The following is a 16385-nucleotide window of genomic DNA, read 5'->3' on the forward strand; positions in this document are numbered from 1 at the left end:
GTAAAGAGAGCCCGGATATATTTGAAAAAAAAATCTTTTTCAATAAAGTCTGAGATAAAAAACCGAGTCCGAAACACACACGATACATTGTACATAGCCTTCATAATACATAGTTAAACTGAGTAAGTACACATCACAGCCCATTATCTGATAATTTTTAAAGATCATCTATCAAAAAATGACGTACGTCAATTGGTTAAAGTTATAATAACAAAATTACCATAGTTTGAAAGCACGAATGAAGTTGGACCAAAAACGGGGGTTTATTCGATAATGCCAGCACTCTTTTTTCCACCATCGTACATTCCACATCGTCGTCTTGTATGATTATATCTTTTTTCAAAATTTTTATCGCGTACAATTCATCGGTACCTTTTCGTTCAGCAAGCATAACCTGTAAGATGAAATTTCATTAAAATACGTGCCATCGATTGATATATAATAATGTAAGTAAATAGTTCAACTCACCTTTCCAAAACTTCCTTTTCCCAACACCATCAAAAAGTTGAAATCTGTCGCTCTGATAACATCTTTTCGCCCCATATTATGTGGTATGTCTTTATCCGAGACCACCGGTTTTTTAGAAACTGAAGTTTTCTACACGAGTAAATTAGAAAAAAAACAACGATTAATACATTTTTTTTTTTTCAAAAATCTGTCAAATAAATAACAAATGATATACGCGTCGCCTATAATAAATTTTAGCTGGTTTATACCTACGTACATAAACAATCTGTAGGTAATCTACAAACGAATGAAAAACGATTATTTCATAAGCAGACTTAATTAATATTACGCTGCTCTGTGTATATATAAAAAAAAAGGTCTTTCATAAGCGTTTTAATACCTTTTAAATGTGATAATACGAACGCGGATAAATTTATATCCGCTAAATCAACGACATTTATTTGATATTTTTCTACTTAATCGGATGAATAAGGAAGTATCGTGCATTAAGTTTGTTTATCAACCGTTTTACAATGGTGCGGGGAAGAAAATTTCATCAATTTTTTTTAATCGTTTGAGCAGAAATTTAGTATAAAATAGCGAGATGTTAATTTACACAGTCTTATGAATCGTGTAATTTTTCTAATAATTTCCCAATTTGTTGTATTAATTTTACGAAAGACTTTCCAATTTTTGAGTCTGAACCAAACCCACTATAATAAACAATGCCCAATGGAATGAAAATAAACTACGATTGTCAATTTAGTGAATCGTCATCACTTCATCAGGTACTAATAATTTGACAGCCCTCCTCTGACCTGGATCTGGTTGAGGGAATTCTATAGGGGAAAAAACTTTAATTAAAATTTAGATTATCAAGTATGTAGTCGAATTTAATCACATCGTCAGACGTGTTTTATTGCCTGTTTGTTTGAATAAAAAATTTCATCATGAAATGTAGCTCGATTCAAATTTAATACACGAATGCATCAAATTAGGTGCATCTATCACACGAATTGACCATTTTCATTACTGCTTCAAACGATTCGACGACAACGATGTAACATTTTAATTAAAATAAAATTCAAAAACGACGTTTTAATTGTCCATACCTACGACATATTTTTACCATCTTACTAAGTACATCGAAAAACTATATCTACAGCACGTAATTTAATTACACCGAAATTATTTCATCGTCGAAACAAATGTCACATACAGGCGTAGGTATATAATGTATTATAGTGTGCAATTAATTGAATTCTAAAATTTTGAATCCAACTGCGATTCAAGCTGAAACCTATGACTATCTAGTACAAAGCTGAAAACAAGCAATTACCGTGTAATAAACCTCAAACTTGGGTCAACATTACATTATTACCTACAAAAGTATACAAGCGTTGGCCAAATTAGCTACGAATATCAAAGCAATATGCGACAGAATGTCAAAAATAGAACAAACCGAAAATTGTCGGCTTTGCTGAATAAAGTCCAGTAACACAAGTGCGCAAAGAATGAAGTAAAAAACAGTAAAATAAAATGAAAATTAGTGTAAAAATTTATATTCGTAGATTCGTTTAATTATAGAATTTACAAAACCATGTGCCATTCATATGTATTTTAGACGATTAGTACGAAAATAAATAAATTGTTTACTTTGACACTAATCTGTTTTCAAACCTTTCAAATTGGTAAATACAAAACCATCGAGCTTCCAATCCAAGCCCCTTGAAATAAAATGAAACAATCTTATAGATAGGTAGGTATCTTTTTTGTTAAATTGGAATTTATGCAAACGAATGGCCATGGCAATGTAAACGCCTTAATTAGGTATATTCCACAATAAGTTTAAACTTATTGTGCATTATTTAACATATTTTTTTACGATTTAAAATGAACGCAATTTACTATACAGGGTGTCGCAGTTTGGTACACAAACTCAGTTGCCTACAAAAGCAGAAAAAAAATCTAATTGAAATAACAAGAAAAACGAGACAACAAACAAAACACTCTTTTAGCGTTTTCAATTTTCGACAAACATCAAGACATCTTAAAGAACCCTTTGCTCATTTCCAGGGCCGTATTTACGTATAGGCAGTATAGGCAGCTGCCTAGGGCGGCAAATTTTAGGGGGCGGCAGATTTTTGCTTTAAAAAAAATAATAAATCGTACGAATTTGGCAAAAAGTGCCTACGGAAATGTACAGATATCTCGATTTTTATCCAATAAAACATGCAAAAATGGGCGTTTTTTCGTTTCTTGAACCCATTTTTTCAAAAAAATTTTCAGCGAAAATTTTACTTTTCTTCCTTTAGAACTATCCCACGCCTCAAAAAGTTCCATTTGGGTCATTCCACGTCAATTGAACCAAGAAGTGGTAGGGGGGTTCGGCGATTTTTTTGAAATTTTTCCTGTGGAAAGACCTTCTGAAGGGATGACCAATGGCGCGAATCGCAGCCCTCTAGCCCATTTTTAAAGGCAGCCAGGGGGTGTCAAAATTTTCAGTGAACCTAAAACGTCATCCCCATTTCAGCAGTGGATTACTCGATAACCGCGATACCTACCAAAATGGGATATTTTCCCATAGTTAGGGGTTTTGAAAGGCTTTTTGGTGATATCATAAAAATCAGTGTTGCCAGATTTTTTCGTAAGAAAAAGTAGCTCAAAAAGTTTTGAAACGTAGTTTTCATATCGTTCCGACTCTCAAAAATTCTGAAAAAAATATATTATGGACATCTTTTCATGCTGAACAACATATTAAAAAATTGGGATGGTAACATGTTGCAAAGTTGATTTTAAAAAATTCAAAGTTTGCGAAAAAATGCGATTTTTGAATTTAAAACATGAAAAAAAGTTTTGATAGGTGAAGTTGACCCATTTGACCCCTATTTTTACGTATCTGTTGAAAAAGTTGAAAAAACCCTTTTACTCGTTGAAATACTTAAACTCCTCACGAAAAAATTAAAATTTGAAAAAATTTAATTTTCAATTTGAAACAACAAAAAAAGTTTAAATTTATTCAGTTGTCTTATTTTGACCTCTTTCTGACGTATTTCATGAAAAAGTTGTTGAAAATTACTCTCACAACAAAAAAATAAAAATTCGTTCACTTCTTGAATCTTTTCGAATTTTGATTTTTTTGTGAGGAGTTCATTTCATCGAGTGAAAGGGTTTTTTCTCAACTTTTTCCACAAATACGTAAAAATAGGGGTCAAATGGGTCAACTTCACCTACCAAAACTTTTTTTCATGTTTTAAATCAAAAAATCGCATTTTTTCGCAAACTTTGAATTTTTTAAAATCATATTTGCAACATGTTACCATCCCAATTTTTTAATATGTTGTTCAGCATGAAAAGTTGTCCGTAATATATTTTTTTCAGAATTTTTGAGAGTCGGAACGATATGAAAACTACGTTTCGGAACTTTTTGAGCTAATTTTTCTTACGAAAAAATCTGGCAACACTGATTTTTATGATATCACCAAAAAGCCTTTCAAAACCCCTAACTATGGGAAAATATCCCATTTTGGTAGGTATCGCAGTTATCGAGTAATCCACTGCTGAAATGAATGATATTTTAGGTTCATTGAAAACTTTGACACCCCCTGGCTGCCTTTAAAAATGGGCTAGAGGGCTGCGATTTGCGCCATTGGTCATCCCTTCAGAAGGTCTTTCCACAGGAAAAATTTCAAAAAAATCGCCGAACCCCCCTACCACTGCTTGGTCCAATTGACGTGGAATGACCCAAACCTCTAATTTTGAGTTTTCATGCCCAAAAATTTGGTATTTCACGCGGTCAAAAACTCAAAATCAAGAAACACGTTTTTTAAGGTTGTTTTTTTTAGTGTAAGGAAACTTGCGTATTTCATTTTTCATAAAAAAATACGGATTTAAAATAGATTTTTTGGATGCCAGCACTTTATGAAAAATAATAAACAAATGCAATGTTTCTGATATTAAATACGTAGATATTGATATTGTATATATCAGTTACGTTTTGTATATTTTGATTAAAAATTGAATTATGGGTGGGCATAAATTTTCACACAAACCAAAAAAATTGTGGGGGAGGAAGGGGCGGCAAATTTTTTTCTGCCTAGGGCGGCCTAATGTTAAATCCGGCCCTGCTCATTTCGATAAGTGCCATGAACCACACAAGTTGTTTCGTAGCTCTTTCAATAATTTTGAAAAAAGGTCACATGTGCGGGTAAAGTTTCACGTACGTCGTCGAGGAAATTTACAACTACCTGGTAGATTGTTCCATGCACTTAATTGGGACACCCTGTATGTAAATTAAAACACAAAGGTAATGTTGATTGTTTACTTCTTGATTTATTTCATTAAAAAAAAAAAAAAAAATGTTGCTGAAGAATAAAAGCGGTGCAGAAACGTACCTTCCAGAGGACAGCGCCTACCTCCCTAATTAGTAATTACCTACAAAGAAGAATGAAGACCTTTTCAAGATGGAGAAATACAGTAGGTATTTGAAAAATATTTGTGGTCGTGATCAAGACTTAGTTCTGATCTGATCATGAAAATTCCAATTTTGTTAAAGTGTTTGTATACCTAGGTATAGGTACTTCTACCTATCATAATAATTTTCATTTTTCAATCAACAGAAGAACTACATCTATCGGTTCCTTTTCTACAGGACTGTATTTCTCAATTTGAATCTATCTATAGGTAGTTGAAAAACGATAATGACTAATCATTTTTTTCAAAAAGCTTCGGCCAGTTGGCATGGTGATTTGGCTTTCAACTCGAATTCTAATTTTTACCTAAAGATGTTAGTGGAACTGGAACATCCCCCATAACCACCTTCAAGTCTACTTTAAGAAGTTCAAGTCACTGGAGGAGGGAGAGGAATTTCAGAAGAAAACCAAAAATACGAGTATATTATATTCGTATTTTCACAAAACTTTTTTTGAATTTTTGTGGCCGTTTCTATTGATTTCAAAACGAGTTTTTAGCTAGTTGAATGCGAATCTTCCGATATCGACAAAACTAACTTAGGTCGAAGAAGCATGCCTAAAACCCCTGTAGCCTGTAACCAAAATTTAATATGCTAAAATTGATTTTACAAATTTTTTACAAATTCTTGAGAATTCAAAAATTATGTTTATGGTGAATTTTCAAGGCAGCCTATTCTTTTTTTAAACCTAACAAACTAGTGCGAATAATTTTTTCATAGTCATAGGGTATATATTCAATAACCCTTTTTGAGAGAGGTTATTATTTTTAAAAAAAGAAACCATGACCGATTATAAGAAACCTGTCAAATTTCTTGGGCCTCATCTTCTGACAGATTTTTGAGGAATATCTTCAGAAAAAAATGAACTACATCAAAAACTTTTGTAGGTACCTATTTATCAATTTCAAAGAGTTTCAATTTCAAATTGCTTATTACTAGAAAATTCATCGAAACCCGAGCCATTCAAGATAAAAATGTTTAAAATTGACCCACCTTGTAAAATTTCAAATAATTGTCACGTCAAAGTCTATCAGAAAAATAATACATACTGTATTAAATTTATGAACATATTGATGAGCTTTGTATTCAAAGCACAGTTGAATTTCAACATAAAAAATTGGAAACCGATCAACCAATGAGCTGTACGACAACTTTCGGACAACTTGACATGAATATTGAAAAAACTGTTTATTAATCCTCTGACTAGATACGCTTTTAAACTGAAAATACAATAAGTACAGACAGATAATAGAATTGATAATGCTTAAGCAAAGCAAAAGCGTTTTAAACGATAAATAAAAAGTGAATATTTATTGCTGAAATTGAAAATAGGTACATAAGTTGAATATTCAATTTTTATTTCATGATTATAAAAAGTATCACCGTAGGGCGTAGAAAAATAAATCTTGGTAGATCAAATGCTCAAAAATCTTTACATTTTATTAACAGGTAGATATATTCAACAGTAAAACATAGGGTTGGATTTACCACACGTATACGTATGTTGTTAATTGCGTAAAACCCGATCCTATATGCCCTGTAATTACGACAGGGAACCTTGCGTGTTTGTTATTGGCCTGCCTAATGAATGAATACAACACTTTCACATACCTACAACACTTCGCTGATTGATACAATATATCAGTCAGATACAGTATAGTTACCTACGTATTAAAGGTATACCTATCTTGATTTGTGGGAAATTTGACGAAACATCGCAAATATAGATAGGTACCTCCTACCCACGTACCTATAAGTTAATTTACTCAAGTTATACATACTAATTACATCACTCATATTTTAAAAACGATTATGCTTAATTTTTTGAATAGTAATACAAAGACCGACTGCTCAAAAAAGTGACAGCATTTTTTCTACAAAACATATTCTTATGAGACAAGGTATAAAAATGACGCGGGAAAAAAGATGAACTTCTCCGATAAGGTCTTTGAAAATTAAGTTACACGAGCAATCCTATTTGCATGAAGTACACTCTGCTCAAAAGCATCACAGAATAAATTTGCTTTCAAATTTTCGCAATTTATTTAACATAATACGATTCCTTTGAGACGTTTTTCAACGTTGAATTTTTTTCTTTTGCAATTAAGACGAGCATACACAACAAACGACGAGCCTATTCTTATTTCATCGCATAAAAAAGATCACAATATCTAGATGTAATTTGGCTGATCTGACAAAAAATTATCAGTCAGGATAATTTTTTTCATCTATAAAGTTGGAATTTATTTGACTTTTTACGACGAAATAAAAATCGAAAATTTCTTCATCATAGGCCTATTATTTCATTCGTTTAGCACTAGAAGTACGAGAAGAATATCTGAAAAAATTCAAAGACTTACAAATGACACGCAGTTCCAAGAAATGAGACACACCATGTTGACTTGAACACTACTTACACAGGTACCCAGATCTCTAGTTCTCTACCTAACAAACTCCAGTCAAAAAAAAATAGGCTAAGTCCCATGATACTGTTGTATGTAGTATACCTACCTATTTTAATAGGTAACAGAATCGTGAATTTTGTGGTTCCTTTTCCTACACATATTTACGTATGAAGGTGTTTTTCGAATTAAAACCGAGGATACCGAAGCAATCGTGCAACATATGTACTGTTTTAGTAGCAACTTATACAGGTGTATATTCGATGTCGTGCTTTTGAAAATGTTTTTTAAAGCTATTGTTACTGAGAAACATGGACGTTTGAACATACGGTTATGGGAGCTCATTTATTATTAATTTTTCTCTTAGGTGGAGGTTTCCCGTTTCTAGGTATGTAGGCCTATTTTGAAAACCTCAGAAAAAATATTGATGCAGTAGATAGAAAATTACCGAAACTAAATCATCGGGTGTCGAAAGGCACGTTAAAAATCCTGAATATCAAAACTGATTAGATGAAAATGAGTTTTTAATAGGTTAATTGTTTATCGGATTGTGAAACAGAATTTGAGTTTTATTTGGATTTTTGCACCAAAAACATGTATTTTCTTCACAATTTTTTTCTCTTATCTTACGTTGCAAGAAAAAATTATTCACAATCTATACTTCTACCCTTTTCGTTTTAAAAAAGAAATTTAATTATGTAGATTTTTATCTATCAATTTTGCTCATTCATTCCATCTTTGACTAAAATCCAACTCTATTATTCCGAAAGATCTCAAAAACTTTTAGGAGGAGTAAATTTTTTTTCAAAAGTTTAATTTTCTTCAGAATAAAGATCCTCAAGCATTCAAAATTTTATGTATGTAGTTCATATGTACTACTTTAAAGTAATATTTTGAAGCAAAATCAAAATTAAAACATTTTTAACACGAAAACGAAAGAAAAAAAATTGATTTTGACGAAAAAATGTTTGGCTTGTGATGATGGTAGAGACTACTCTCAAAATATCTTCCCTCGGCATATTTCACTTTTAAAAATGTATCTACAATGACTGGAAAACCCTTCAGTAGCTTGTAGAATTTTCAGTTCATCCAGTAAGTGACCAATTGACCATGCCACACTACAAATTCTAGACAAAATTTGAATGTTGTCTCTTCGAAGCCTTTTCACAAACCATAAAAAAAAATAACACTCGGTTTGAAGCTTTATACAGTTGAAAAAATATTTTAGAAAAGACCGAGTGTGTTTTCACTCAAAATCATCGCAAAAGAAGCGCGTAAGAGGCTGAGATGGGTAAATGCATATCTTGGAGGATGCTACAAAAATAGGTAAATCTAGGTAGGTACTTGACGAAAAAAAATCACTAACAACAGTTCATTGTTTGGATTTTTTTTAATTTTTGAAAACAAAAATAAACCATGTCAAGTATTATAGATAGTGGATACCTCCTATTCTAAATGTAGGTAGGTAGGTAGGTAGGTACTCGAAGACATTCAAAATTCAAAACTAGGATACATTTCAAGTTTTGAGTCAACTTGAAGTAAACTTAGCTTTCAATTAATCTCGACGTTTCAAATAAATTTATCACGTTTCCCAAAACTGTTGTAGTGCCTCTAAAGGAAATATCATGTTTTCCAACACTTTCAAACTTCTTCAAAAGTACGACAGAAATACTTGAACTTTGACAGCTGAAAATTTGATCAGAGTATGCTACCGAAATTCTCAATTGATTAACAACGAAATGTACGTAAGAGCTAATACATCAATTAAATTTTCATTCCGTTTCGAAGGAATAGGTAAGCGAATTCTGTATAGGCTTGGGAATTTAAATTCGACAAGTTCGTTTCTAGGATTGTATTTCTTATTTGGTAGAGTAAAACGACTATTGTTTTGACAGAGGTGATTTTTTATCGTGAGATTGATAACAAGGTTATACAAAAAAATATACCTAGTAGGCGGATATTCGATTTCAACAACCTCGTATAACGAGTATTCCCAAACGACGTCTCAACTAGGATTTTACGTAGTCATTTCAGACGTTGGTATGCGCGAATTTTGAAAATTAGGTTGAATACACGTTGCTGACGTTGCAGGTAGGTAGGTAGGTACCTATTCTAACTGGTAAGCGCAGTCATCAAAATGAAAATGTCCATAAACTCGCAAGGCCCGATGGGGAAATCTAAATATCCTCTTTAACTCTTTCGTCCTTGGTACGCATAAAGAGAATAATTTCATACACAAAAAATACCTTCGCTCAGTTGTTCGCATTCAACAGCGTTGATGTTTTCGTTGATAATTACATTTTTTGAAACATTTTAATTTTCGAGACGAAACATCTGGCACTAAAAACATCGGCAACTGTTAATTTAACGAACCTGCAGCTTTTTTCCACATTGCGTTCGTTCGATTTTTTAGTTTAGTCATTTTAAAACGTTGTGAAGTTACGAAAATTTTCAATACGATCACGTATTCATCAAGAAAAAAAATGACATGCATGTAGTCTAAGGTCTACCATAGTATATAGGAGAACAAGAAGAACGATACGAGACACAAATAAACGCCAAATGAAACTGAAAGATTTCAAAAAAAAAGTGATAATAATGCAATATGATACACTTACTCTCATTTGATTTTTCAAGGCTGCCAAATCAGCTCCTTCTTCTGGAACTGGAACGTTGTAAAATTCGCCTTCTTCTTGGGTGAGTAACTTGAACCAACCAGATACCGGAGACTTCATTAATTCAGAAATACCAAATGATAATGATCCCATGAAATCATTACGAGATGTTCGATCCCAATCCCAAACTTCGATTAGAACTCTTCGATCTTTATCTTCTGATCTCAAATCGCTGTAACAAATGAAACCAGTAGTTTGATACGTATTTTGGTTGAATTTTACGTAGGTGTGTCAATTTTGAAGCATCGAGAGAAATGTTGAAAAACTTGTACAATTCACTCATTTCAGAACTTTTCAAAGCAAACTGACTTCAGAAATGGACTTGAATCGGGTAGAGGATAGAAAACATGCACTTTCAAACCGCATACTCGTCAAACCTTCAATTATATAATGAAAATAAGAAAAAAATAATAATGTTCGTATCAAAAAAATCTGTTCAGAGTCTATGCTAATGAAATTCATCGACATTTTTCAGGGAATACTTTTTACGAATGTGACTCAAAATAGGTATTCCAACTAGATACACAATTGATATATTATAGGTAGGTATCTGATTCCTAGATGATATTGTCATACCAAACAAACTGACGTATTCCAATTACAAATGAAAACCTAAACCAAACATGGTCAATATTTCAATTAAAATCAATTCTACACAGCTACACACTAATTTTAGTGTATCGTCACCTCAATGAGATACTCGCGTGGCATAAATTTCAGCTCTCATTACGAAATTGATTCGCAAAAGACATATAAACTACGTAATACACGTTCATCAATATTTACAGTTCCACGTCAACGACGAAAAAAACCAAGGGGGGGGAGGGGAATACAAAATTTCGTTAATTTCGTTAAAACGACGAAACGTAAACGAGTTTTTACAAATTGAATATACCCTTTAACTCAAGCTGTGCAATTTACACGGTCGAACTATCACATTTCATTTACTCGTGTCAATAAACTTTTCTTCAATCCGCATAAGTAATTATTTCGTTTTCACGCTAGTTTTCCTTTAAAACGACACGATGTGACGAAGTTGCAAATAAGTTACGATGACTCGGTCGCTTTCAACACTGTTCGTCATTTTCGTTTTCAACGTATTAAAACAGTTTGAGGTTATCTTTGTACGCGTTTACTGTGATACCATACAGTTCATCATCAAATTTTAATCCACCCGGTTTAAAAATCAATTTCAACATTTCATGCGTCCAAAGTCGGTAAAAGGTACTTGCTTTTCGCGGAATAAATTATGGTCGATGATTTTCGACGGTACAGCTCGGCAATTTTCATTTTCAAACTTTCACTACAGAGATTTACGAATGAAGTTTTCAAGTTGCCAATCCAAATGCCATTCGTATACGTAATAATCCAACCATCGACCGAACCAATCATATGCGAAGTCCAATTCTCAAAGGATTCTGTTAAACTTATAACGAAAAAACTCGACTTTTGCGACCACTCGGCGAAGAAAAAATTTTACTTATGTAAAATCGAAGCTTTGGAGTATCATAAGAATGTAGAAATGTAAAACTACGGCGGACTAATTTCTATTTTTTATAAAAAGTTGCAGACTGAGTTGGAAAAAAGTTGTTCTCGTACTCGTAATATGACGTCAATAAGAGGCGGTGAAAAGTAAAGGTTTTGAACATGCATAATTCCAAACTCTCTCCCCTTCTATTTCAATTTCAAGCGGTAAAACTTTAAAAAAATGAAAGATGAATACGTAAAACACCGATATAAAATAATGCGAGTACGCGTGTTTATACTAATTAAAAAATAATCGAAAACAATGTTTCATTTTTGACACATTTTGAAAAAAGATAAGAAAAAGGAGAGACGACGTTGCAAACTGCAATTACTGCAGCAAAGAAAAAGATTATCAAAATTCCCAGCTCTTATGAAACACAGTCTTTTTAGAGGCTTGGGATGGATTTTCATGAATTATTTCCACATTTTCAATTAAAAATAAACGGACTTCAAAAATTAATGCAAAAGGACAGATGGCAGATGGCTAATTTCATTTTTTATGAAATAAATAAATTGAGCTCAGAAGAGCGACGAAGTGAAATGATTGTAACGAAAATTGATGAATTGAGTCACAAAACTATTAAAATTCCATTCTAAATTCATCCTGATCATTTAAAAATGTAGATTCAAAAATTTGAACCCCTATTTTGTGGGGGAAGGGTGTGAAAAATTCAATCGATTTAACAACTAAGAAGGCGCCAAAGTACGGTATACCTATTTCAAAAGCTAATAAATATTTGAAATCAGCACCTGTAAATTAGCGAAAATCACCACATTATGTCACAACATTTTTTAGTAATTTTTGTGCATTTTTTCACAATTGTGAAGAAGCAGAATTTTTAAAAACAAATAAACGGTTCTGAAGCGAAAGGGCCAATCTACGTTTAAAAAGTTCCGTTCTGAACTTTCTGAACTTGAATGCATTGCAAAATTCAAGTTTCCAGCTAGTAATAAAATGTTCATGCACTTTTTTCTCCCCTCTGATAATTTTCCCCTCGTTCAGTACTGAATACGAGAAGAAAACTTGAGAAAAAAATTAGTTCTAAATGTACTTGAGCAATAGTCGATTTGGATTACACGAATTCTGGTTAGACACTTGGACAGGCACCTCCAACATTTGGTTAACTTGAATAATGAACTGTTGAAATGCAGACCGTACGTTCGTTAGGTTGTTTACATTTACTATATAGTCCGAGTTAGCGCAGAATTTGCTAAATTCAACGTCGGTGTAATAGAAATTTCCCACTAAATTCATTTAAATGTTAACCCGATTTGAAATAAAGTTTAAACGCACGTAACGTAGGCAGCCCCTATTTAAACACCATATAAATTAGTGCAACTACGCGATTCAATAAAATACACGCTTTGTCAACTTACAATGAAATCGTTTCATTCCAAACTGGATTTAAAGATGCTTTAATTGTTTTCGTTTTCTTCTTAATGTTGTCTGCATCTGGTATTAGTTTTAATTTCACGTATGGGTCAGAAGCGCCATTTGGGTCCATTGGTATCAGATTTTTAGCTTGTAGAACTGCAAAAAAAAAAAAGCAATAATAAAGAGGTTAGTGTACAGCTACGCAAATTTAAATTAAATTTTTCATAAAACACGTGTTACATCAAATGTGTATTACACATTCAGATTAGACAAACCAAAAACTTCGTGAAAACAATTTGTGTATCTTCGCATACCTATGAAGAGACAATGATATGAAAAATTCCAAAGAAAACAATAATTATTATCTCTTCAAATGCCAAAATAAACGACACCTAGCTTACACGAAGTTTTCATTTTCTTGAAACTAGTTACATTCAATGTGTATTTGATGGGACACCTTGTATACGAAAAACCAATAAAATTAAAAATCTTCAGATGTACCTAAACCTATGTGAAGGGTAGTATACGTCATACGTATGATACAATGAATTAACAATAAGAATCAATCCACATGTACTACCAAGATTGATTGCTACATATTTATTTCGTAATCGCTTTTCTTCGACTTCAAAGTAGAATACAACAAAGGGAAAAATTACCATTCAGTTTCAAATTATCGGTACCTAAGCCTATAACAAGACAGTATACTACAAAGATGAACTAACTCTTTACGCGGCTCTTTTCGTTTGCAGCATCAAATTACCAACTCTTGAGTTCACGTATCGATTTTGTAAAAGGTATAATGTTTATATCTACAGATATACATTTCAAAATGTATTTTACCTCGTAAAAATTATACACATAAATGATTTTCCACAACAGCTCTACTCTGTATACTTATTCGTAAACCGATTGTTACGTATTTTTATACACGCGAATTTTAAAAATCACATCACGTTTGAAATGAGCCCACTTCACCGACATCGAAATGAATACAACTTCAACAAAACTAAACCGACAACAATTTTGAATAAGGCGTGAACGATACATAAAAATATGTGCCAATAATCAAAATAAAAGAAAAAAACCTTCATCAAATTTGGAATTTTTGTTTAAAAAATATTTTCAAAATCAACAATAAAAACGCGGACAGTTTTACGATCATTTTGTATTTTATTAATAAATATTTTATACTTCGACTTTGCACTCGCTATGCTATAAAACTTTTTTTCCTTTTCGATAAACTTCAAAATGAACTCGAACCTGGAATGAATGAAATATAAGCTACACAAAAAAATATCCTCTAGCTAAAGACCGAGACGAACTTTTTTTTTGTAAATTTTTCAGCACATTTCGAAACAACGGAATGAAAATTTCATTTGCCTTCGAAACATTTTCTAAAAACGTGAATTTTTTTCAAATCAAATCATTTCGACGACGCGTTTATTTGTTTTATCAGTCGACAAGTTGTAGGAATATTGTAATTTTTCTTTTAACCGGTGCGGTAGTGAATGTTAGGTATGTGTAATTTTTTTTCATTCGACGCGACGAAAAATTAAACCGTCGAGATGATATTCTTCGAGAAATGTTAATAAAAAATCACGCTTCGGAGAGGCATTGGAAAAGGCAAGGGAAGGTGCGAGGTGCGGGCGCAGTGCTTGAATTGACATGTTAATAGAATTGCATACTCGGTTCGCCGTGAATTTAAACAAATGCATTGCAGCAAAGTCTGAAGTACAACGTCGTCGCGTCGGTCGCGCTCGTTGCTTGATTCATGGCCAGTTTTCAACTTCTTCCCCTCCCCCCACTACGCAAAATGCTTCTGAAGGTTGGGAAAGATAATGGTTGGTAGACAGAGTCGACGACTACACCATCTCTTAAAACGGATTTGAAAAAAATTATTGATTTCATATCCTTGTATTGATATTTCAGAGGGAGAGGAAGGATGCTTGATAATCTAATTTAATTTTTTTTAAATCTAAATTTAAAAAGAAAATCAAACATTTTATAGTCTCTTCTCCACAGCACATTGAACCTGAGATATGTTCTATGTATTACCTTAAATAGGTACGCAACATTTGTAACAGTGTTTGAAAATAGTAATCATAAATAAATTGATATTCAAATTAAGATTTCTGACAAACCGAAAAAAAAACCTTTACATGTCTAATTCTTTGTCACACACATCTTCGTTCAATAAACCAATTTCTCGAAGCGCAGACATATTTCAAATAATGCCCATTCTCACTTGCTAGCGAGAATTAACTTATTATGGCATACCTAACTCGACAAAATTATAGCATCCGTGAAAACACCTAAATCCATTTAACGTACCCTCGTGCGCTTCTATTCGGTGTCTAATATCAATAGCGCGCTATAAATCCGCTACAAGGTGCGCTAAGATCAATTAGACACCGGGTATGTGAATAAAATAAATGCTCACGCTATCAGCTTAATTTATTATCATTAATATAGTCGGGTGTAAATCTCCAAACGTTGAAATTTATCGAAGTGAAAAAAATTAATTAAAGCTTGTTAAATAAACTAAATCAATTATAGCAGAACTAAGATACCTATTATAAAACAAAATAAGAACAAGTACATATAAAATTTATACATTCGAAGGAATGCTATTTATTGAGGATAAAACGTATTTATTTTTTTAAAGATCATTTTGCAACTTTGATCAGCAAATTTCCAACGTCTTTAAGTAACTGCGAAGATACAATTTTCCACCTACGAGTATTCATGGTCGCATCGTCAGAAGTTTCTTAATCAAGATAGCAGCGGAAACTTTTTCTTCGGCTGAAGGTTAAATTTAGTACATATTTCATGATGAAGTTATCTTTGATTCATCAGGCTGCCTGCTGAATTGAAAGAAGAAGAATAGTTTGTTTCTATGTCTTAATTCTTCGTATTGTTTGCGAATTTTAAAATAAAAAGTGAAAAAAAGAGAATTTTTGTTGTTACGAATTTTTTGTCTTTTGAGTCCGCTGAGTCGAAATATCAATCGACTTTTTAAGTCTGACCCACCACAGACATCCTAATTTGGCCCAAAGATGGAAAAAAGTTATAGGTATAGGTAGTACATATTTCATGATTAATCATATGTTAGGATTTCAGAAGCGCTAAGGGTGAATATCATTAAGATCCGACCTTCTACACCTATCACAATTCATAATTTTATGACTTTTAGAGGTTCACTCGGAAAGAAAAATTACCACGTACACAATTCAAATGACGTCGTCTTTTTTGTAGAGAGGTCATTTCGAAAGAAAAATTACAAACAGCGAGCCCCCGTCTCTGTTTTTTTCTTTTTTTTTTTTGGACAAAAATGCCAGTTTCAAAGGATTTTATCCCAACAATATTTTATCAAAAAGTCACTTTTTCAAGGAAAATTTCAAATACATACATAATGCCCTTGATTTCAACATTTTTTTAAAAATCAAAGTGTGAGAAAAATTTGAAATTAACTACCTATTGCCAAT

At 32.5% G+C, this 16385-nt stretch overlaps 1 protein-coding gene across 4 annotated transcripts in view; it reads right to left on the reverse strand.

Moving 5' to 3' along the window:
- Pkc53E (Protein C kinase 53E) overlaps window positions 1-16385 on the reverse strand; it is a 104869-nt gene that overhangs the window by 7297 nt on the left and 81187 nt on the right. For 2 of the 4 annotated variants that reach the window (XM_065356990.1, XM_065356989.1), the window contains exons 6-10: window positions 12900-13053; window positions 9939-10167; window positions 1910-1927; window positions 469-597; window positions 221-394 (exon numbers count right to left, since the gene is read on the reverse strand). In XM_065356990.1, coding sequence (XP_065213062.1) covers window positions 221-394; window positions 469-597; window positions 1910-1927; window positions 9939-10167; window positions 12900-13053 — 704 coding nt within the window. The remainder of the gene's footprint in view (window positions 1-220; window positions 395-468; window positions 598-1909; window positions 1928-9938; window positions 10168-12899; window positions 13054-16385) is intronic. The other 2 variants (XM_065356992.1, XM_065356991.1) reach the window with 1 other exon arrangement.

Source organism: Planococcus citri, chromosome 3 (assembly GCF_950023065.1).
Source record: "Planococcus citri chromosome 3, ihPlaCitr1.1, whole genome shotgun sequence".
NCBI classification, from domain to species: domain Eukaryota; kingdom Metazoa; phylum Arthropoda; class Insecta; order Hemiptera; family Pseudococcidae; genus Planococcus; species Planococcus citri.